Source organism: Gouania willdenowi, chromosome 7 (assembly GCF_900634775.1).
Source record: "Gouania willdenowi chromosome 7, fGouWil2.1, whole genome shotgun sequence".
Taxonomy (NCBI): Eukaryota; Metazoa; Chordata; class Actinopteri; order Blenniiformes; family Gobiesocidae; genus Gouania; species Gouania willdenowi.
The window spans coordinates 936,561-959,642 of record NC_041050.1 but is presented as its reverse complement, the minus strand read 5'-3'; the positions used below and the strand labels follow the sequence as shown (position 1 = coordinate 959,642).

At 37.6% G+C, this 23,082-nt stretch overlaps 1 protein-coding gene across 4 annotated transcripts in view; it reads right to left on the bottom strand.

Moving 5' to 3' along the window:
- Positions 1-6,086: 6,086 nt before the first annotated feature.
- The window catches only part of dnmt3ba (DNA (cytosine-5-)-methyltransferase 3 beta, duplicate a), a 31,826-nt gene continuing 14,830 nt past the window's right edge, over positions 6,087-23,082 (bottom strand). For all 4 annotated transcript variants that reach the window (XM_028453292.1, XM_028453295.1, XM_028453293.1 and 1 more), the window contains 16 exons: positions 21,107-21,256; positions 20,919-21,026; positions 20,685-20,811; positions 20,370-20,483; positions 20,207-20,251; positions 19,092-19,171; positions 18,900-19,012; positions 16,293-16,476; positions 13,538-13,622; positions 10,728-10,873; positions 9,705-9,795; positions 9,487-9,635; positions 9,327-9,412; positions 8,509-8,578; positions 7,877-7,995; positions 6,087-6,766 (listed from right to left, as the gene is read on the bottom strand). In XM_028453292.1, the coding sequence (XP_028309093.1) occupies positions 6,622-6,766; positions 7,877-7,995; positions 8,509-8,578; positions 9,327-9,412; positions 9,487-9,635; positions 9,705-9,795; positions 10,728-10,873; positions 13,538-13,622; positions 16,293-16,476; positions 18,900-19,012; positions 19,092-19,171; positions 20,207-20,251; positions 20,370-20,483; positions 20,685-20,811; positions 20,919-21,026; positions 21,107-21,256 (1,812 nt within the window). In that variant the 3' untranslated portion in view covers positions 6,087-6,621. The remainder of the gene's footprint in view (positions 6,767-7,876; positions 7,996-8,508; positions 8,579-9,326; positions 9,413-9,486; positions 9,636-9,704; positions 9,796-10,727; positions 10,874-13,537; positions 13,623-16,292; positions 16,477-18,899; positions 19,013-19,091; positions 19,172-20,206; positions 20,252-20,369; positions 20,484-20,684; positions 20,812-20,918; positions 21,027-21,106; positions 21,257-23,082) is intronic.

The following is a 23,082-nucleotide window of genomic DNA, read 5'->3' as shown; positions in this document are numbered from 1 at the left end:
GGGTCAGGTTTATGCTAATAAGGACTCCGTTACGTAACGTGGCTATAATTTCTGACCCGCCCATTAAATCCTGAACACAGAAAAGTGAAACACAGTGTTTGAAGCCTAGCTCCATAATTACATTTTAAATGGTTGAATAACTTTGTACATGTTTTAAGAAACACATTTATGACCTATTTAATGTGTTTGGAAGAAAATGTCAGAATTTGCTTTATATGGACTTTAATAATCCTGTCATTCAGTCTTATCCTGAATAATATATTTTTATTTTTCACCCACAACATGCTGGAATAAATGTGATATAAATATCACCAGTGTAGTGAGCTGTTTCATTGCGGGCCTGCAGGGGGCGCTGCAGCCTGTTAACGCTCCACACACGGTCACGGACTGATTGGTCACCGACATGGATTCAGAGTCGGTTTTTACTCGGTTTGAATCGTTCGACTTCGAAGCAGATCGGCGGTTTGTGGACGGTGTGTCTTCTTTACACCGTTTAAAGGACGGAACCGAAATCCTGGATCTGAAACTGTTCTTTTATAACCGGTGAGACACATGGTGTTACGGTTCTTCTGGTGACTCTTTTAACTGGTGGCAGGAAGCGAGTTAGTGTCTGACTATTTGTATTTAAAACTGGATTAAAACATACAGCTGTACACATTTAAATCCTGTTCTGTTTGTTAGAGCTTTTAAAAAACGGTTTAAACAACCCCGTGAGCTCAATTAGTGACATTTAAACATGAGACGCACAATAAACATACATTAACCGCGACGGCGTAGAAAAACAATGCGTTACATTAAAAAAAATTCCAATTCCTGTTTTAAAGGTTTATTTTGCGTCTATATTTGGAAAATTCAACAGGTGCAGTCACCTACGGTCACCAGTTGTAACGGTCACCAGTGGAAGAGGAACACCAGCCATAACTCAGACCAGATGGAGTTGTGACAACGGAAGTCCAAAATGTTTGACCGTCACGTGATTCATGTAAGGCTGAGTTTGTTCCCGGAAGTCATTGGTGGACCATTGGAATCCATTGATTCCTAGTGACATAACTGGGATTTTCGGTAATTTGTCATCAATAACTGCATTTATTGACAATATTTATACAGTACACCGTCATATGTATGTGTATATACAATATATGTTTATGTAGTTCCATAAATAGTTTTTTTTTTCCTAACGTAAATTCGTATTAATAGTTAGTGTAAACAGCATACCTGCTTTTTTGACATATTTAAGGCCAACATTAATTTGGTTAAAAAGATTTATATGTATTGTATACAGGATGTATTGCTTTGAATTTTCTTTTTTAAAAACAAGGGGGGGGGGGGGGGTAATTAAAAACACCAGCACACATTGAAAAAAATATTTATTATGTTCGTACATATATAAAAAAAATAGACATTAGATTTTTTTTACTATGCACTTATGTACCAAGATAAATTCATTAAATAAAGAAACATTAATAACTTGTCATACAGTTTGCTGTGCCGTGTGGGGATGCTCCAATCGTTCTGAAATAGGAGTGAAAATGTTTGGCTTCAAACCGAACCAGAGAGTAGAAAGAAATGGTTAGCATTAGTAATTTACTAAATTAGTAATCTAAAAAGAAGATATGTAGATTATGTGTGTAGATAATACTGTGTGAAGTAAACGCTGAAGTAAATGATCCCTTAAATTTCTAAGAAGAATTTAGAATTTTTTTCTTTTGAACTTTTCACAATGGAAAAAAAATGATAATAGTGATAAAAAATAAAAATACAAAAAACGAAAATAAAAATAAGTATTTTAGCGGGGGATAATCCACTAACATGCCTTAATGCACACGTTAATGGGTTTAGATACGCTGATAATAATAATAATAACGTCTTAATGTTCAAAAGTGCATCACAAACCGTCTAATCAGCTCGAGCTCCATTGGCTACAATAGTAAACTGATCACTGCCATGAGCCGCCATTGCTGTTAAAAAACGAACCATTGGAGTGAATGTTGATGCAACTCTCTCTATATACGGCTCTGGTTCAGCTATAAACAGGTTAAATTAACCAACACAAGTCCATCAATATGTTAGATTTACATTATAAATGAATAAATCACCTCATCCTGCTCCATATAAAGACTGATCTCTGTGTGAATGAGATCTGATCAATAAAAAGATCTTTAAAAATATTTAAAGATCAAGTTTGGGACGAACTGTGACGTAGTAATGACTGAGGAAGTGATCCATTCACTATCAAACTGATGGCTCGCGACCCAAATCCAGCCTGCAGGAGAAAGTAAAACACGAATCATTGTGAGCACCTGTAAATGTTGAGTTTCATTTACACAATGATCCTGGTGCTTTTATCACATGATCGCAGTCATTTCTAATGTTAAAATGTAAATTCTTACCAAAATCCTTACATTTTCCTGAAATTATCACTTATTTCCTTTAATTAAATAGAAATTGGTCACAAAATCAAGGAAATGTAAAGTGTAGATCGTTTTGGGACTGATATCTGTCACTTACTGAAACTAGGGAACAATAATGTTTAGATTAATAATTTTACCACTAGACATCAAACTGCTCCGTATTTGGCCCCTAACTAAAATGAGTTTGACACCCCTGGCTTTAAGTCATTCTATGGTTGCCATGGTAGCATAGACTTCCTGTTTTAAGATAATGGCGTCCAAATGCTCCACCCACCGCCATTTTCAAAGTCCCATTACTCATTTAACAGTCATGTGGAGACAGGACCATCCATAAGGGGGAATAAAGGAGAGATTTTTGGGGTCCATCCATAAAGTCAGTAAAATGATGGTCTATTGTTCTATGAATCTGTGATAACCACATTTATTTATTCATCTGAATAATATCCACTGTTATCCAGGAATGTTTATTATTATTATTATTATAGTCATCTTAAAGATGGAAATCCTGGTTTTAATCATTAATAAAATGGTTCAAAGTGACCAAAAATGGTGGAAAAGGAGGTGAAATGGGATTTTAAAAAACACAGAAAATGGTTAAAAGTTGCTAATTATGGTGGATAAAAATGTACCATGTTCCCGAGAATTCAGTAAAATGACTCAGTTCCACCAAGTAAAAAAAATGGGCCCCGTGACACGTACAGTGTAATGGGCCCCATTCATATATTGGTATATGTCAAAGATTCGGTACCACCAGCTGTCGCAATATTTAACTCACAAATAAATGAGAAAACGACTTTAATAGAAATTGCCGAAAAAAGAGGGATGGGCTGCCTGGCCCCTAATCAAATTGTGTGAGTCACAATCATAATCTATGTTGTATTACCTTTGAAACAATATATCACACGACTATGTTCCCATAAATTTGGAAGTTACTGGAAATGGGGGGTGGACCCCTCAGCCCAATCTCAAGAAAGGGCTCAGGGCGTCTCATCATTCATTCATAGAGTATTCATACCAAACTGTATTCTGATCCAAGGAGAACTAATGAAAGTAGTCATTTGAGACGCCCCCGTGACATGTAGGGGTAATGGGCCCCATTTATATATTGGTATGTGCCAATGATTGGGTACCACTAACCGTTGTAATATTTGATTGGCAAATAATAGCTACCAAATATCAGTCCCATCCACAAAATATTCTTAGTTTCTTAAAGACATCTGGGGACCCCCTCCCAATGTCCCACAACCCCAAGGTTGAGAACCCCTGATCTAAAGAACATTATGGGATTTTAAATTAGTCTGATTGTTGTAATATTTTCTGTCAGGTTTGTGGAGCCCATCGACAGGAGCTCATACCAACGGTGGAGGAGCAGCTCTACTCCATCAGGTGGTACCGTGGGAACAAACGAAGCTTCAGAGACGCAGCGACTCTCCTTCTCTGAGGTGATGAAACTGGTTCTGGATAGTCAGGAGGTTCCTGGAGTGAAGAAACCAGACGTTCAGCCCAGTAATCAGAGTCCGACCCCGCCTCAGAGGCCCCGGATCCTCAAACCCTGGGAAACGGCCCCGTCCTGAAGCACCGTGGACACGCTGAGGGAATGTTCGCTGATTGTTTACATTTTTTTTTAATCGTCCCATGGAGAAAAAATGAATCCAAATATCAGAAAACTTTATAAAAATAATGAATATTTTTCATTAAAAACAAAGCCGTAGATCATGATTCAGTAGAAATGTCACACACACTTTATTCTGTTTTTTCTTGTTTTTCTCCCACACCATCACATTTTCTCTACATCACAAACACAAATCAACCAAATGTCGATAAAAAGCAACATTTGGAAACAATGAGGATTAAAAAACTATACAAAGATTAGAAAAATACAAACTGCACCGTCAGTGTCGCCTTCACTCCTCACAACAACTCCTAAAATCACACACACACACGTTTCTAATCCACAAAAGAAAGAACAAAAGTAAATATCAAGTTTCACAGTAAAAAACAAAAAACATTTGCATCAAAACTCAGCATAATTATTTTTTTAATTAAGATTCTGTACTCATTACTAAAGTTAATCATTTTATTTATTTTTAACTTGTTTCTTTACATTTTAAATTATTTTCTTCAACTTTTCACTGATTTTATACCTTTTATTTTGGATTTCTAACATTGTTAATTTTAAATTCCTGCTTTTGTCTCTTTCCCTCTTTGTCACTGATTGATGAACTTTGTATAAATGTTTTAAAAATAATAAAACTAATCAATCACTTCACAGTATTAGGGCCTGGATCATTTCTTTAATCATTAAAATCAGGTAATTTAAAAAAAAAGGAGACGAGATCATTATTTCTAACATTAATGTTACATTTATTTTCTACATGAAATGATTAAAATCATTTAATGGTTTGATCCTGAGAAAAGTCACTGCATGTTTAAAGTTTAACATCAGGTCCTGGGGGGCTGCTGTCCTGCATGTTTATGATGTTTAAACATTATTTTTGGTCATTTAAAAAAAATTAAGATGAATCACATTTTACATTTTTAAAGAATATTTTTCTGATCTTATTTGTGATCACATTTTTAAATGTATTTCTCACGTCTGTTTTATTTTCTACATTTGGATTTTCTGGTTTGTATGATTTTGTATTTTTTTAACAAAAAATATTTTCACAGATTTTAAGTCTAATTTTGTCTCTAATTTTTAATTCACATATTCTCTGTATTAATCTTTTTTTTTCTTGTCAGTTCGTAGTTTAGATTTTATAAACTCTACTTGTTCTTTTATCAATTATTATTTATTTAAATGATTTGATCTGAAATCTCTTTAATTTCCAGATTGTTTTTGTATTTATTTGTTGTTATACATTTGTTACCTTATCATTTAATAATTCTAATGATTTTGTTTCTTTTCTTCTTCCTGTTACTTTTGTATAAATTGTTCCTTTAAAGGATCCTCCACTGTTTTTATAAATATGGCCTAAAACCTTTGAAATGTCCTTATTAGTAGATTTATGTTTAATCAAACACATTATTATATTATTTGCACTATATTCGTTTTATTAACTTTTAAAACTGGGACTACTTTACTCTGGGCGTCGCCATGTTGAAATGACATCACTGATGACGTGGTTAGTCCATTGAGTTCTATATGAGGTGAAGCATTCAGGATCATTTAGTGGCTTTTTCAGTCAAAATAATCAGTAAATGTTTATGTAAAGCTCTTTTATTTACTGAGACATGATAAATTAAAACCATGACCCAAAAAAATCTGTGAGCGTGTGCGTGAAATAAAGGTGACCAGGATTCACTGCTGCTCATTACAGTAACAGTAGATTAAGTTTTTTATGTATTTAATGCACATGGAGCTCTTCTTCTCTCCTTAATGGCATCTACGACACAGCAGAGTGGGAACTGTCGCCCCCTGTGGTCAGATTTTTTTGGGTCATGGTTTTAATTTAATTTAAACAAAAGAGCTTTACATAAACATTTACTGATTTTAGATCAAAACAAAGCAGCACAAGTTGTTATTTTGACTGAAAAAGCCACTAAATGATCCTGAATGCTTCACCTCATATAGAACTCAATGGACTAACCACGTCATCAGTGATGTCATTTCAACATGGCGACGCCCAGAGTAAAGTAGTCCCAGTTTTAAAAGTTAATAAAACGAATGTAGTGCAAATAATAATAATAATAATAATAATAATAAGTTTTGTTAGACATAAATCTACTAATAAGGACATTTCAAAGGTTTTAGGCCATATTTATGAAAACAGTGGAGGATTACTTTAAACCCAGAGTTGATTTATGTACAGTAACTGTTAAATTATTCTGAAGCTAAAAGTTTAAATTAAAATCCAGGAGCAGAAACAGAATCATTATAAATAAACAGTTTAGGTTGAGTCTGAGGTAGAGACGAGTCGTTCTATAAAAACAAACTGTAGACGTGATTAAAAAGTTAAAAACATTGATTTCTGTGGTCATGTGACTAAAGTAGCACCGTCAGCAGCATTAGCTTCTGAGTTCAAGTTTGAGGTTTTCTGATCCTGATCCTAATTCTGATCCTAAAGTGAAACCAGTCTGAATCATGTCTCACACGTTAAAGCACCAACATCTGGTTCCTGATTGGTTAAAAACAACAACTGTAAACTGAGAGGGTGTGGTCACCATGACGACCAGCTGGGTAAACACAGAGAGATAAACCTGAGAGTCGTCACTTCTCACACTCAAAGTAATCCCTGAGAGGAGAGAAAAGGTGTCGGATGACGGGGACGCTCCACGACCGACCCAGAACCTTCTGCCTCTGCATCCGACCCATGTTGTTCACATCTGTGTAGTGTTTGGGGAACCCAAAGATCCTAGAGGAACAGGGTTAAGATCCATTATCATTCTAATTGTGTGAATAATAATGAATTATTATGGCATAATTATAATTGTAAATTAAAAACTCTGTTGCTGTTGTAATTGTAATTAAATAGTAATTGAGTTTAGATAATGTTTCATATCAAGCTTTCACACATTTTACCATTTAAAAAAACTAAACCTGATGTATTTAGTGACAGAGTAAAGGCTCAGACGTCCACACCATTAATATTAAAACCTATATTTTCATTGATTATGAATCCTAACAAGGTGATCAATAGATAGGAAATAAATTAGATGATAGATAATAGTTTTTAGTGTATTTTACAGCTAATTTAGAACCTGTTAGCATTAGAGATGCTAACAGAAAGCTAACACAAGAGGAAGCTTCACTTTTATGAAGTTATTCATGTCAGGCTCAGTAATTGTGATTAATAGTAATTCAACTTTAGTAATTGAGAACGTAATTGTAATTGACTTTCTGAGGATAAAAAATAATTGTAATGTAATTGGAATTGGAAAAAATACAACCAATTGTAATCGTAATTGAATTGCAATTGAAGATGGGTAATTGAAAATGTAATTGTAACTGAAACCCTGGTTAGAAGTCAGTGCTGATGGAAGTTTATTCATTTCTAAATAATAAGATTTATTTCCTGTAGTTTGATGTGATGTCACTGGAACAATTATTTTGATTATTTTCATACTTAAGCTAGGTGCTGAGTCACCTGCTTCAATTTATCCTATGACATCACATCTCACCTTAAAACAGTCGATTCTTCCCCACCCTTTCCATTGCCCTACCCTGACTCCCTCTCCCCTGTTCCCTTCCCCCTGACCTAAGTGTAACACTGCCCTCTCTTTATATAATGAAGTATTTCTCACGCTCCTTAGGGACGGCTGCTGATGGTCACGATTATACATTAAAATACATTCATTTATTGTGATGCAATAACTAAACATGCATTGCTGTTGTAAAAAAATTAAACTACATATATAATGTTGACCTTTGACAGAATGTGCAGCGAAAGTGGAAAAACTAAAAAGTAGTGATTATTAAAGGTCAGTTATGATCTTACTATAACGATGATTAAATGAAGTCTTACTGTTCCATCTCAGTGCACCACAGATAATCCTCCTTCCCGTTCATGTCCACAGGCAGAGGGCCAGACTTCCCCTGTCTGATGGAGTTACTCTTAGTGGTGATGGTACGAACTTTATCAAACTGTAGGAATATGATTAACGTTTAATGTCATACACCACTCAAACTGAGAGATGCAATCTGAAAGAACATTTTCTCTTAAATGCAGTGGTTTTATTTTAAAATTTTTTTTTAAAAAAAATGACATTTTATCTTCATTCTTAATTTGAACAAAATAATATTATCTTAACAAAAAGCTAGTTTTACTTCCACAAATAAAGGAATGAAATGTTGAGCAGAAAATCATCAGTAACAAGAATTTATGAATAAACATTTCACACTGAAAATATAAGAACTTGTCAATTTAAATTAATTATTAAAAAAGTCTTTGTTACATCAATTAACAAATAAAAAAAACAAATAAGATTCTTTACCTCCAAAATGAACATCAATGATCATATTTTAATTATCATTATTATTTAGCAACACATCACTGTTAAAGGTTAGGAAATAAAACTAACATAGATTTTAAATTATTTTAGTTTGCATCACATGAAATATCAATAATAAAATCATCATCAGTAAAGAATTGGTTACCTTAGCAACGCGTCCAGTTTCCAAACAGTCCTGAAGAATCAATTTATCATCCAGAGACGTGGCCAGAGGTCTGACACACACACACACACACACACACACACACACACACACACACACACACACACACACACACACACACACACACACACACACACACACACACACACACACACACACACACACACACACACACACACACACAGGTTAGCATCTATCTGTGTGTCTGTTGTTCAGGGACAGACAGAGCTGAGACTTTCAACATGGCTGCCTTTAGGCTGAAATGTGTGCAACGTCAGATTTGTTTGGACTGCAATAATAGTGTTAAAGTATTATTTCATAAAAATTGTCCACCGGAGCGAGACACGTGCCACCCCCACTCCTTGGTTTTGAGCGGAGCAGCAACCCGCTGTGTGTGTGTGTGTCTAGCTAGCACACACACAGTGGGCTGGGCAGCAGAGGCTCTGTGTCGGGATAGCAGAGCTGAGACGGGGGCTTCACGGCCGCCCTGTGGCGTCCCGGCCGGCAGAGAACCAACACTGTGTGTGTGTGTGTGTGTAAACGTGAGTGTCTCAAAGTGTTTCTCCAGTCATAACTTCATGCTGCTGTGTTGCTTTCTTCCAATGAATTCATTTTAATCTATGAAAACACAATAGTTGTCACTGACGTCCAACCTTCAAACACAACCTTATTTAACCATCCATGAAAAAGCTACTGAACCTCCCACTTTATTATAACTATAAATACTTCCTACGGGCACTGACCTAATATAGACACACACACACACACAGCGCCCCCTGCAGGGCGTGGCTCCGTCTCACCTGTTCATTCCAGGCAGGTTTCCCCAGAAGTATCTGGCTCTGTTAGCAGGACTGACTTTAACAGCATCGATGAGGATGGGGTTACACTGGAGAGAGGAACAGGAGGAAGAGGAGGTGAAGCAGATGTTTCAGATGTTCCAGATGTTCCAGTCTAACAAACCTCCAGGAATCTGCAGATGTCAAACTTATCGTGAGCGCTCATAAACACCACGTTCTCAAAGAGCCAGAAGAACGGGCGGTTATCATCCTCTCTGGGCTTCAGTAAAGTCAGAATCCTGTAGAACTCAAAGAACAGCCTCCCGGTTCCCTCTGAGGAGGAGATCAAAGCAGAGCATGAGGAATAGCTCCTCCCCCTCACACAGGGATCATTGATCTTACCAAACAGTCCTTTCCTCAGAGGGTTGACCATGGACAGGTCGTTACAGGGACTTCCTCCAATCAGAAGGTCAAAGGGTCCCCACTCAGCCAGCTTTACACACACAACAAAGTCATTTATTGTTCATTTTTAACAGAATAGAACAGATTCACATTCCTCTGTATGTGAGAATAGTCCCAAAGACTACGTGTCATATTAATGTGTACTTTAGTCAATCTCCAAATAATAGAAATTACAAATGAAATAAAATGTCATATGTAGAGCTATAAGTTAGCACATCATAAACAGTAAAAACACTTTTCTGACACCAAACCTGTTGCTTTTTCTCTCCTTCAGATAAAATTAATCACGAGTTTATTCATTTGTTAGTCACGGCGTGCTCGTAGCATGTAGCAGTTAGCACCGTCTGAGTGCCCGTGCTAGCTGTCCTCGCTAGATGTCCGTGCTAGCCGCTACATTGAGGTGGTAGCGGATGCTGCAAAGCTCTGGTGAAAAGTAAACTAACTCAAACAAAGCTGAGCAGCTCAGCATTCTCCCGTCTTATTGTAGCGTGTGCATCAGTATTATGGTATACCAGATGCTGTTTGGAATGCTAATAAAAAAAGCAATTAACGGCATTATTTTTTCCTGTAATTAATTAATCGCAATTAATGTTTTAAAGTGACAGCCCTAATCACAACCCCCTCTGTGGCTACTACATCATCAATAAGCTCACAATGATCAATAACTCTATTGATCAATAAAGGCACATTTATAATATATTTATAGCTCCACAAAGACTTTTTAAAACAACAATTCCACCTGATAGCAGAGCCTCGCCCCTTTAGACTCAGCCAGTGTTGCTACATGCTAAGCTAACCAAACATGTGATTGGTCGATGTTTGGAAGAAGAACTTTTACCATCTGTAATAAAACTAATATTCACAGAGTAAAGAACTTATTCTACGTTTCCTTACGACTCGTTTGGAGGAAATATGAAACGGTCGCTGAGAGGAAGAGGAGGAGTGTGTATTATTGTGACTCACGTGTTTCCTGGTGATGGAGCGAACATCGTTGACGTACTCCACCTTCCCTTCATGCTTCACCATCCCCACAGCGATGGAGTCATCACAGATCTCTGAGGCGATGTAGCGCTCCACCTTAAAGCCCAGATCCTTCAGCACCAGGTATCCTGTTAGAGAGAACATCACTAATATATCATCACCCAACATTTACACCAATGAGTGGAGAGAGAAATGACACTACAGCAGCTTCAAATAAGGTTTAACAGTTTTTTTCTTTAATAGTTACACTAACTGGTCCAACCACACAGTGGTGATTAATCCACTTTATTTATTCAACCCTCGTCATAAACTAGTTCTCAAAATGAATAAATAAATATAACAACGACAACAAAAATGAGGGCTGCTCGATTATAGAAAAAATAATAATCACGATTATTTAAGTCATAATTTAAATCACGATTATTCAAACGATTATATGTCAACCAAAAAGTGATTAATTTTTTGTACAAAAAAAAACATAAAATATATTCTTTAAACATAAATAAAATCCTCCAAAAACTAAAATAAAGTATGTTCACTTTTGCACAAAACCAAACACTTGTTAGACGTGACGTGTCTTTGCTCTAGATCTTCATCATCAAACACAAAGTGTTCCATAAAGCAGAATTTAACTTAACACTTGTTTACCAATGTTTTTGCTGCTTTTCTCCTGCCATGTTTCAGAGGTTTAACCACTTCATCATTTTAAAGGTCGATTTTATGTGCATACTAGTCAAGCCGACGTCGACTAGTCGATGACGTCACCAAGAGCTGAAGCCGAGCGCCGGTGTTAATGTGTTAACCGAAAAAATCTGTGACCGGAGGTGGCGACAGTTCCAACCCCTGCGACTTCTCAGCGGACATTTAGTCCTTAAACACGTTTGTGATTCTTCTCCAGTCTGCATTTCCCAAAGTGGAGTTTTTAGTGTAGCGCAGCGGTGCTCCGTGAAAACGTGATCAGCTTTAATCATCTTCACCTGCTCAGTGTTGGATCTGTTGTGTCTGGCTAACTAAGAATAACTCAGTCCGTGTTGTTCGTTAGTTCTTTTTATTCCAGCCTTTAGTCCGTACCTCGTAGCTACACATTCACAGTCAGCGAGCTACCTCAAGTACAACTGTTTCAGTGGGAACTTCTGGTTTACAAAATAGAAGTCTGTTGGAGTAACGTTATTAGAATGTTACATTCTAACAACATCTCAGAGCTACAGAATTAGGTTAATTTAAACTAAACTTAATCAATAAATCTCATCAGATTCAGTAAACTATTGATACCTGAGAGGAAATATGTTAACATCAATGCTGTTCTCATACATCTTTATATGACATATATATAATTTAAAAAGAGCAGTCAGAATAATCCATGTCACTACAACTTATATCTACCTTTTAATTGTATCTTGCTTAATTTTTTACATAAATGTTGTTTAATTATGGGTTTTTATTTATTTATTAGTATTTATTGTGTTTCCTCACAGGAGGTAAAAACTAACATTATCTTTAAAAAATTATAAATATTTCTTAAAAAAATGGAATGAAAAAAATTAAAGTGGAAAACACGGAATTTGGGAAAAAATAAAATGGTATTTGAAAAAACAAAAACAAAAGGATTTTATTGGGCCCTAGAAGTCGCAGGGGTTGGAACTGTTGCCACCTCCTGTCACAGATACTGGCACAACAGCTCCCACTAACGGAGCCTCCGTCCTTCGCTGCTGATGTTTTCCAGATCTGTTTAATACACAGACATGTGACCACTACAGCTAACGCTAGCATGTATATTATATATAATATACATACAATATAATATAGTATCTGCCTACCAGCTGCAGTTTGAGCACAAACCAGGAAGAAGCAAAAAAAACTTGATGTGCTGCTTTGCCGTGCAGGGGAACTAGGACCCTCTTTCGCTGTGTTGCGCCGCCATCTTGGGCAAAAGTCTGATACTGCGACAAGTCGACGTCACATGGACAGAGTCGCGAGAAAACACTTAAGTCAACTTGTCGACTAGTCTGTTTAACCCCTACTAAGTATATAGAACTATGTCTCAAAATCATGTTAAAACAAGCACTTCTCTCTGCTCTGAGACACTGGGGGCGTGTCAGTTAGAGGCGCTGGAACCACCTTTTATTCCTGAGTCCAAATATGTGGTTTGTTTTCGGCTAGGGGCCGAATTGTACCCGCTGGACGCCGCGGAAGTTTGGTGTGCTTCAGCAGCAGGGTCGGGTTAATGATGCTAATGATGGCTACGTTACTTAACGCGGCTATTATTTCTGACTCGCCGATTAAATTCTGAACACAGAAGTGTGAAACATAATATGCACAACTATAACTTCACATCTCACTTTAAAATAATCAACTCTTCCTCACACTTAACATCTCTCCTCCCTGCCCCCCCCCCCCCCCCCCACCCAGGTGAAACACTGCTCTCTCTTTCTACATTCTCCCTTTAATAAAGTGTTTCTTACCCTTCCTTATGGAGGGCTGGTGATGGTTACAATTATGCAATAAAATGAATTAATTTATTTAATTGCAATAATAAAACATGCATTGCTACGTTAAAAGAATGAACTTCTTGTAGTGTTGACCTTTGATAGCATGTGGAGACGAGGTAAAAAAAAAAAAAGAAATGTGAAACCCAGTTTGTAAAGCCGAGCTCCATAATTACATTATACAGTAAATGGTTGAATGGCTTTGTACATGTTTTAAGGAAAACATTTATGAACTATTTAATGTGTTTAGAAGAAAATGGCTGAATTTGCTTTCCACGGACTTTAACATGTGATTAATAAACTCACCTGTGGCGATGCCGTCAAACAGTGAGAGAACTCTGATTGGTCTGCGCTGATCAGCTGGGATGGAGGGATACACTCTGTGAGGCTCCTGTTACACACACACACACACTTTAATGAGCACAAACTAACTGTGTCTCCTTGTAAACACTGAGGAAACTGGTTTATACTGGACGAAGGGGAACAAGCCTAGGAATTATATTAAACACGGTCACATTCCTCTGTTCGATCCTGACCTCCACCTAAAGCATGTGTGCAGGTGTTCCAATTCAAATGGTGACTGTAGCAACAAAGACGCTTTAAACTAATGTACCTGGCCTCAAAAGATGCGTCTGTGTGAAAAGCACGGCAGGTGATCATGTGACCGCGGTGTGATGTCACCAATGTAGGGAAAAACGGCGCTACTATCGGCACTACCTTTTTGGTAACAAGTAATCTAATTAATTACTCTCCTAATCATTACAACGCCGTTATAGTTACTGGGAAAGTAAAGTGGCATGTTAAAGTTTGCTTTAATGACGCGGCATCGAGGCAGCTCATCCTCAGAGGTTTTCATTCTGCAGGAAGCAGCAGGACCGTGGAGAGCAAATGGGAGAGCAGGGGTGGTGATCATTGGCTAAAAGTTTGGGTGGGCGGAGTCTCTGCTCACCCAGAGTTGGTCGAGCCAATGAGAGCCGAACAGGAAAAAACGTAATTTCCCCTGTGCTAAGCAGTATCAAAACAAACATGGCGGATGACACGAAGAAGACCATCACAGCTGTACTCTGCTCTGTTTTGAAACACCTGGATTTATTGGTGAAACCACAACAAGAAGAGGCTTTAAAACCATAAATCTGTACTGTTCTACGCGCTTTTTTCATCTGCTGGCTCCGTTTATGGAAAAAAACTACGCTTGTCACGCTATTGTCATCAGATCTGCTCATTGTTTGATTGGTTACTTTGAGGGTGATTGTCCCGCCCTCACTCAGTTACCAGAACTCAAACGCTTAGTGAGTGCTTCCAGACTAATCGCCTGTATGAATAATCCAAGGAGATTAGGATGATTCCAGGCTACATCTTTCCATGGATTTTCGTCACAGTCTATTTACGTCTCATCCTTTATTTGTTGATAACTTCAATCAATTTAGTCATAGTTTTAGTCTCAATCAATGACTTATTTTTTAGTTTCATTTTCATCCGCAAAAATATATTCATGATGAAAATAATGACAAAAAAATTTAGTCAACAAAATTAACACTGTTTGACACGATAGTATAAAATATAAAAATAACTTCATAATTACTTTGCAGAGTAACTAATTGCTTTTACAGAATAGTAACTGAGTTACTAACTCAATAAACCTTTTTAACACTTCCACATTTTAAACTGGAAGTGGTGTGCAACAACTTCCTGTGGCTATAACTTTAGCATTAGACAGTGACAAAAATGGCTCATTCTCGGCATGGTTGCTCTAGTTCTGGTCCTGGTTGCTCTTGTTGGGTAAGAGAACAGCATTACCCATCTAACCACGCTTTTCTGATGGACCCAGACCAAAGGAGGCGGTGGATCTAAGCAGTTAGGAGGAATGAGGCTCCGTAATTCTGTTTAAAACCAGGGAGCACTTTTGTATGACGCCAGCACTTCACTCAGGAGGATTTAGTCAGTGGATCCACCATCAGACGCCTTAAAAGTGGAGCTGTTCCATCTTTCTTTCCCTGGAATATTTTTATGTCACCACCGTAGAAGGAGTCTGACTTTGAGAGGGCTCAGAAACGGCAGCTTGTCCTCTCACAACAAGCTAGCTATGCTAAAGCTGCTACTGCGGAGCACCATTATGTGGAACATCCACCCACCGGTAAATATCAAAGATGGTAATTTGTATATAAGATCATTTTAGTCAAATATAAGGTATGTAGCATCATCCAGCATGTCATAACCAATATCTAGCACATTTTCTTTAACAATTTAAGACAAACACATATCAGAATGTTAAAATATAATTTAAAGGTCTATAACATGTCTCTTTAAACATTCTGAATATTTTAGCAGACTAAATTAGATTACTTCATCACAATGTTTATACTTCATATGTTGTAGATAGCGGTTAGCTCATGAAGCTACTTCTTTTCTTATCTTGATAGCTGTGGATACATTCTTCATGGAAGAACTTATACTCCTTATTAAGTTTATTACTTAGGGTATTCACTGCTGCGATTGCCTCTGCATCAGCAAACAAATAAGCTGGTAAGTTGAGCAACGCTGTGGAATAAACAAGAATTTATTTTCCCTTAGACCCATAATAACAGGAAGTTACTCAGCACCAGGAGGCGCTACTTCCGGTTGTCGTGAAAAAGGTCAATTCCTTTTTGGGAGAAGTAATTTGTAATGGTGACTAATCACTTTTTTTAAAGTAAAATGTTAGCCTAGCGTTAGCCTCTGTCGCTGTCTGATGTAACACAGGACCCATATTTCACAACTTTTCACTCTGAGCTCACACAGCAGTGTGTGTGTGTGTGTGTCACCAGATAACACAGTCACCATTCGTACTGGAGCAGCGACCTTTCCTACTCTTGTCATAAAATATTATGTATTTTCCTCCAATATTTAAATCATAGATTCATTACAGTTTAACAGAAACTTAGAGTCACTGACTTTAATTCTATATCCTGTCACAAACCTCCCACTTATTTATTTATTATTCATTCACATATGCTGACATGTCCAATAAGGTGGGAGGAGCGCAGCCCGGTGTGGTGAGCGTGAAGGTTAGCGTGCTACGTACGAAGGCCATGGCGCTGTTGTTAGCGAACAGATCCTGTACTTTAACGCTCCAGTCCTCTCTGAGCTTCAGGTTTCCTTTACATTCTGATGGTTTACACATGTAGCAGCTCCAGGGATCCACATCCTTCAGCTCAGTGAAGGTTCCTGGACCAACCAGGATCTCCAGGCAGTCCTTACAGAAACACCTGGAACACAACCATTACACAAAAATGTAAAGACTGTAAAGATTGAGCACAACAGTAGAGAGCTTTTGTTTGCTCCACAGACATATTGACTAACAATAATACAAATGTATTTATAGAATACTTTCAATCAAAGTAGAGCAAAGCAGAAATATTTCCCAGTTAAAAACCAAGAAAATATCTAAAAAAAGGTGAACTCCATCATATTTTTGTATCTCGAGATACAACACAGTGTTTTCCTGTAAACACTAGTTTACAGGAAAACAAAACAAAAGTAAATGTGTGATACTGTCCTTAAACATGTAAGAGAATATTTAGTGTCATATCACCATTTTCTGTTTGATTTATAATATATATATATGTTTAAATATTGCCTTTCTGTTTCAGGACGGGAATTCCATAATTTGCATCTGTTTACCAGCGATCACAGAGTAAACAGAAATAATTTACAGAATTAAAAAATGTGTTAAAATAATATTATCTATATATAATGATTATCAATATGCATCAGGAACAGGTCAATACTAAAACATTGTAAATGAAAGTTGTACTTTTGACATTTTAATCACTGTCATGATGATAAATCCCCTTTAAAATAAAAGCACAAAAGCACTTCTGTGACCCACAGTTCCCCATTATGCTGTCATTAGCATTAATAAGATGTCATTAAGCGTCATTCACTAAATGATGCCACATTTGGAGCTATGTTGTCATTTTTTGGGTTAGGTGGAGGGATCTAGTGGAGTTAGGGTGATGGACGACACTTAATAACAGCGTTCATGACACCTTATTCATGCTAATGACAACGTAACGTCTAGGGGTGGGAATTTTTAGGCACCGCACGATTCGATTTGATTATGATTAGATTATGATTCAAGGGGCTTCGATTCAATTCTAAATTGATTATTAATGTATTTTGATGCATGTTTTATTCATAAAATATCTGTTGTATTCACTGTGTCCATGCACTGTATAAAATATATATTATTTGTAGTTAGAAACAAAGAGATACATTACCATTAATTATCCTTTATTACACTAATGGAAGAAGTATGTGAACTGAAAATGTACAAGTTTTTAAACAAAGGTAGTGGCAGCTTTCCTTGTAACATAACTTAAATTGAAAAGAAAAAAAATCTTCCAGTCATTAGAGATAAAATACACAGTTATAAGATGTCTACACATCACATGTCACTGTTATCCTACAGGCTTTCTGCAGCGATGCTATGACTTCTTGTGAGGGCTGACCCCGCCCACACACTGGAGAGCTGTCACTCATTTAGCTCCAGGGTGTAACTTCCAGGCTCCACCCCTATGGTCTGAACCATGGCAGGACATGAGGGGAGATCTGGAATGTCAATTTAAGTTTATTATTTACAGTTTATACATAATTTGCTAATATTATTTGTCAATGTATTTTACTTGCCAAATCTTATTTGCTTATTTAGATTTAGCTAATTTACTTACCAATTTATGTACCTAATTATGTCTGTAATGTGTCTGTCTAGTCACCCCCTTCATGTTTGGTCTGATCAGCCAGCTTAAATGTCCCCCCTGTGTGTCATTTGGTAGGTCTGTTGGGTTGTGTCATGTTCAGTTGGAGTTCAGTTTGTTCCTTCTGTTAACATTATTTTTTGGCTAAATAAAAGCCGTAAACTTGAATTGCGTTGGTGTGTTCCTACTTTGACCCTCGGTCCCTGACACTTCTGTTTTGGTTGGTTGTAAAGCTTCAGGATGGTTGTATCAGTAACGTACCGTAGAGAACAGATGGTATATCTAGGCGCCAAAGTATGAAGCAGCGAACGAAAGCCCTGGTTTTCTACGACCAAGTAAGGACGTAAATCCTTATCAATGGACTTGTTGATCCACTTTACCTTTTCTGAAGAGGGTGGAAGCTTTGTTGTGACTTGTTTGTTTGTTCTCTGGTCAGCAGAGGAACTTTTAGCCACGGCAGCAGCCGACTTTGACGACTCCTCCTCCAGGTGAAAACATGCTATAGAGCTTCTCATGTTAGTTGTGTTCTTAAAGTTCTTAATGTTAGTGTAACAGAGCTAACGTACAGCGTGGCTCTTGTCCAGTTCATTTCCACCGTGGACATTAAAGAAACATCAGATTTAAAGCTCCATAGGGCTGGTCTTAACTCCTACACGTCCATGCTTCATTGTTGTGGTGCTCTCTTTAAAGTGTCCCTCTGGAAACGCGCTGCACGCCACAGTTCCGCGGCCTTCGTGTTCTGCCTTTTTTTTCAGACTTTTAAACGGACTCTAAAATTTAGATTTTCGATTACTGGAAATTAAAGAATCGATTCAGAATCGTCCACCTAACGTCAGCCTAATGTATAAAACTAGTGTTACCAGAAGAACCTGTGTTATAACAGATAGTGTTGCTGTTGTTTGAATGTGTTTAAGTTGAGGTGATGATCTGACCTGCAGCAGCTGGGGTTGTCACACAGAATCACCTCCAGTCCAGCGCAGCACACGGTGCAGTACGACTGGTATCCGTCCTCATCGTAGCGATACAGCGTCTCTGTGAAGTTCTCCTGCAGTGATTAGTTTAGAGGAAACGCTCAATGTTTAGACGGTGTGAGAGCCATCGCTGTGTACGGGGTCCAACATTACCTTGCACCTCAGACAGAGACCGCCCTCAAATAACGGGTGGAGAACGTCAACCTCAGAAGATCCACATGATAAACAAAAGTCTGAAATAAAGAACAGTTTGAGCCCATTTTTGCTTATTTTTACCATTTTTCTGCAACTACACCAAACTTTTCATATTCTAACCTATTTTCATCACTTTTTCTTTCCATATTTTTGCTCCTTTTAATGCATTTTTGCATCATTTCTCCCGTTTCTGACACTTCTAAATCACATTTCAAAGCCTTTTCTGCACATGTTCACCACTTATAAACCCTTTCCACCACTTTTCCACCTAATGTCACATATGTTGACCCATTATTGTCCCTTTTAACCTCTTTTCACCAGATTTCATCATTATTTTTGCCAATTTAACCACATTTACAATTTGTCATGCCCATTATTTACCAGATTAAACTAATTTTTCCAATATTAAAACTTCGAACCCTTTTTCTGTCTGTTTTTGCACACTTTAATTTAATACCTTTAACTAATTTCTGTATTTAAAATAAAAAATCCCATTTCACCACCTTTTCCACCATTTTTTGGTCACTTTGTGATTAAAACCATGATTTCCATCTTTAAGATGACTATAATAATAATAAACGTTCCTGGATAACAGTGGATATTATTCAGATGAATAAATAAATGTGGTTATCACAGATTCATAGAACAATAGACCATCATTTTACTGACTTTATGGATGGACCCCAAAAATCTCTCCCCTTTATTCCCCCTTATAGATGGTCCTGTCTCCACATGACTGTTCTTCAATGTTCATGTCTGTGTTCAACCACCTTCAGCTACAGTGGGGGTCCCCACTCTCTGGTCTAAAGAACACTTCCACAGATGAAGAGCTTTGGAATCGAACCCTGAACCTCTGGTTCAGAGGACGACTGCTCGATCACATGATTTGGGTCACCTCCTGTGGTCTGATGTCATGCATGGCAGCAACTTAATGTATTCATACAGAAACGTGATCATTTACACAGAAAGTTTAAGCATCTGATGACAAATTAAAAATGTTTAATTTTCACTTCATCTCCAGTTACTGAACTGACAAATGTAACAACAATGTCAATCAATCAGGAATTTCATACCTTCAATGGTCTTTCCTTTCTGTTTCACGTTGACGATGATAGATTCTGTAAATTCAAGTAACATATCAAATATAAACAAGGAAGAAATCCAACCTCAATAAATAATCAAACCTTAAGTGTGTGTCAGTATCAAAAAAAATAATAAAAAAAGGTGAATCCAAACCTCTGTTAATTTTGAGGGCGACAACATTCTGCTTATGTTTGAAGACGTATTTCCTCTTGGCTGGAGGCTGATGGTCTGTAGAGCTGTCTGAGGAGGAGAGGAGGGCGGGGCGGTCTGCAACAAAAGATCAGGAGAGAGTTCAGAAAAGAAGTTCTGTTCTTTAAAGGGAGAATCCTGGCTGTCTTTAATGATGCAGGATTCATTTTCTGCTCCAGTTTCTCAAAGTCTGCAGCAGATCTACAACAAACACTAAAAATAAACTCCACCAAGCATGAAAACCAATGGATTTGAGTCAGTGAGTCTGAGTCTTCTAACCAGGAGTGAATCCTTCAGGTCCGTTGGGTAGGAACCCCTCAGAGGCCCAGTCCATCATCAGCTTCAGCTCCTTCTCTTTATCCCCGTCCACCTGAGGGAAGGTTTTCCCACAGCGCTCACTGGCCAACTACAAAAAACAACAACACAAACACAGCCCATTATCAAAGTCATAAACAAATAATGTCCCTTTCAGAATAAAAGCAGAGTTCTCCTCTGATCTAACGAAGGGTTTACCTCCAGGATCTCAAAGAGGGCTTTCTTATAGAGAGGAAAGCTGACAAAGGAGTTTTTACAGAAGCACTTTGTGAAGGAACCAAATGCGAGCAGACCCTCAGTGGAAATCTGAAAAAACAAGAGTGTCAGTGTGGGAACACAACCCTACGTTATAAACCACATCACGTCTAACAGCAGAAGGCTCTGACCTCTGAGAACATCCCATCTCCAAACCACTCCACCCTCCTCATGCCCACAGGAGAAGTCTTGGTCTTCCAGGGAACCACCATTCCAGGCCACCAGGAGAACCCTTTGATTTTCCCCCAAACCAGCTCTTCATTCAGGAATCCTTTCCCATCCTGAGAGGAATGTTAACCAACACATCACATTAACAAACATGTTAGGGTTTCAACTGTTGAACATTAAAGAGAGAGAGTAAATAACATCACATTTGTTTTACGCTTTTATAAAAATCCAAACTGAAAAATTGGATTTTACTACAACATGGAGTCAAGACAACAGATCTATCTTTACAGACAACTATGAGCAAATAATAATAATAATAATAATAATAATAATAGAGTATTGTCTACACCAGTGGTTCTCAACCTTTTCAGCCCACGACCCCCAAAATAAAGGTCCCAGAGAGTGGGGACCCTCCAAAATAAAGGTCAAAGAGAGCGAGGACCCTCCAAAATAAAGGTCCCAGAGAGCGGGGACCCTCCAAAATAAAGGTCCCAGAGAGCGGGGACCCTCCAAAATAAAGGTTCCAGAGAGCGGGGACCCCCACTGTATCTGAAGGTGGTTGAACACAGACATGAACATTGAAGAACAGTCATGTGGAGACAGGACCATCTATAAGGGGGAATAAAGGGGAGAGATTTTTGGGGTCCATCCATAAAGTCAGTAAAATGATGGTCTATTGTTCTATGAATCTGTGATAACCACATTTATTTATTCATCTGAATAATATCCACTGTTATCCAGGAACATTTATTATTATTATAGTCATCTTAAAGGGACATATGATGCTAAATCCACTTTTTTAGCCCTTAAATGCATTTTGTTGTATATTTAGATTGTTTAGAAGTACAGAAAAAATCAAATTAGTCTCTTCAGGTGCTCCGTAGATATCTTTATATTCTGTTTTGGTGATATTTTTTAATCTGTTTAGATTTTTCGATTCTCTATTACGTTTTTTGAACTATTACATCACAGTATTTGCAGCTGAACTGCCAAATTAGTTCATCAACTCTAGGTCCAACACTTCGAGCAATCCGCCATTTTTATTTCTGGCTTTTATTTTGTAGTCCAAGCTCCAGGATGCAGAAGTTACGAGAGGATAAGTCAAAATTTTATAGAAATAAAGTTTTATTTTTTATAGAAATGTACCACATCAGTGGGTAAGGTCATTTTTGTGTGTGTGAAGCACTTCAATGATGACTGCTTCATCAACCTCCACCAGTATAAAGAAGGATTTACAGAAAGACTTTGTCTGATTGAGGGTTCAATTCCTTCTATCTTTGGAGACGATGAACAGAGCACTTCGGTAAGCTGTAAATAACGCTAAAAAGTGATAAGACGTCCCCGTCATTGTTTTGTTAGCATTAGCACCGTCTTCATATGTTAGCGCTGTGTGCTCGTTTTAGATCCTTGATGATATGGCCTACGTGATTTAATTTAAGTCTAAAGTTTTCATTAGTCATTTCATTTTGCCGTTTTTGTCTTTGAAAAGATTGTATTAAAATGCATTTCGTGACGTTAGCTTGACGCTAGCGTTAGCTTGGTGCTTGTGTTAGCTCACTTGTTAGGGTTCTGCAGGTTCATCATCTTCATTTTCATCTCGCTCCACTGGGTCATGTAAGGCTGGATGGACAAGTCTAACGTTGTTGACATTTTGTAAATAACCTCTGAATAAAAAGTTTATGCCCCGCTACATAGCCGTATCTCTTCTATCAAACTACAAAAATGGCCGAGCAGGGTGGAGTTGAATCTGGAGAGGTGGCGGGGTATGAAGTGTCTCATTTGCATTTAAAGAGACCACACCAAAACGAGGTGCTCTCAGAAGCACATCTGAAAAGGGTAGAAAAGGGGTGGAGCCAAAATAATGAGGAATTCAGACCCAAGCATTGCAGTTCCGCTTTATATAGACCACAACTGTTTGATTTATATGTAAAAAGGAAGG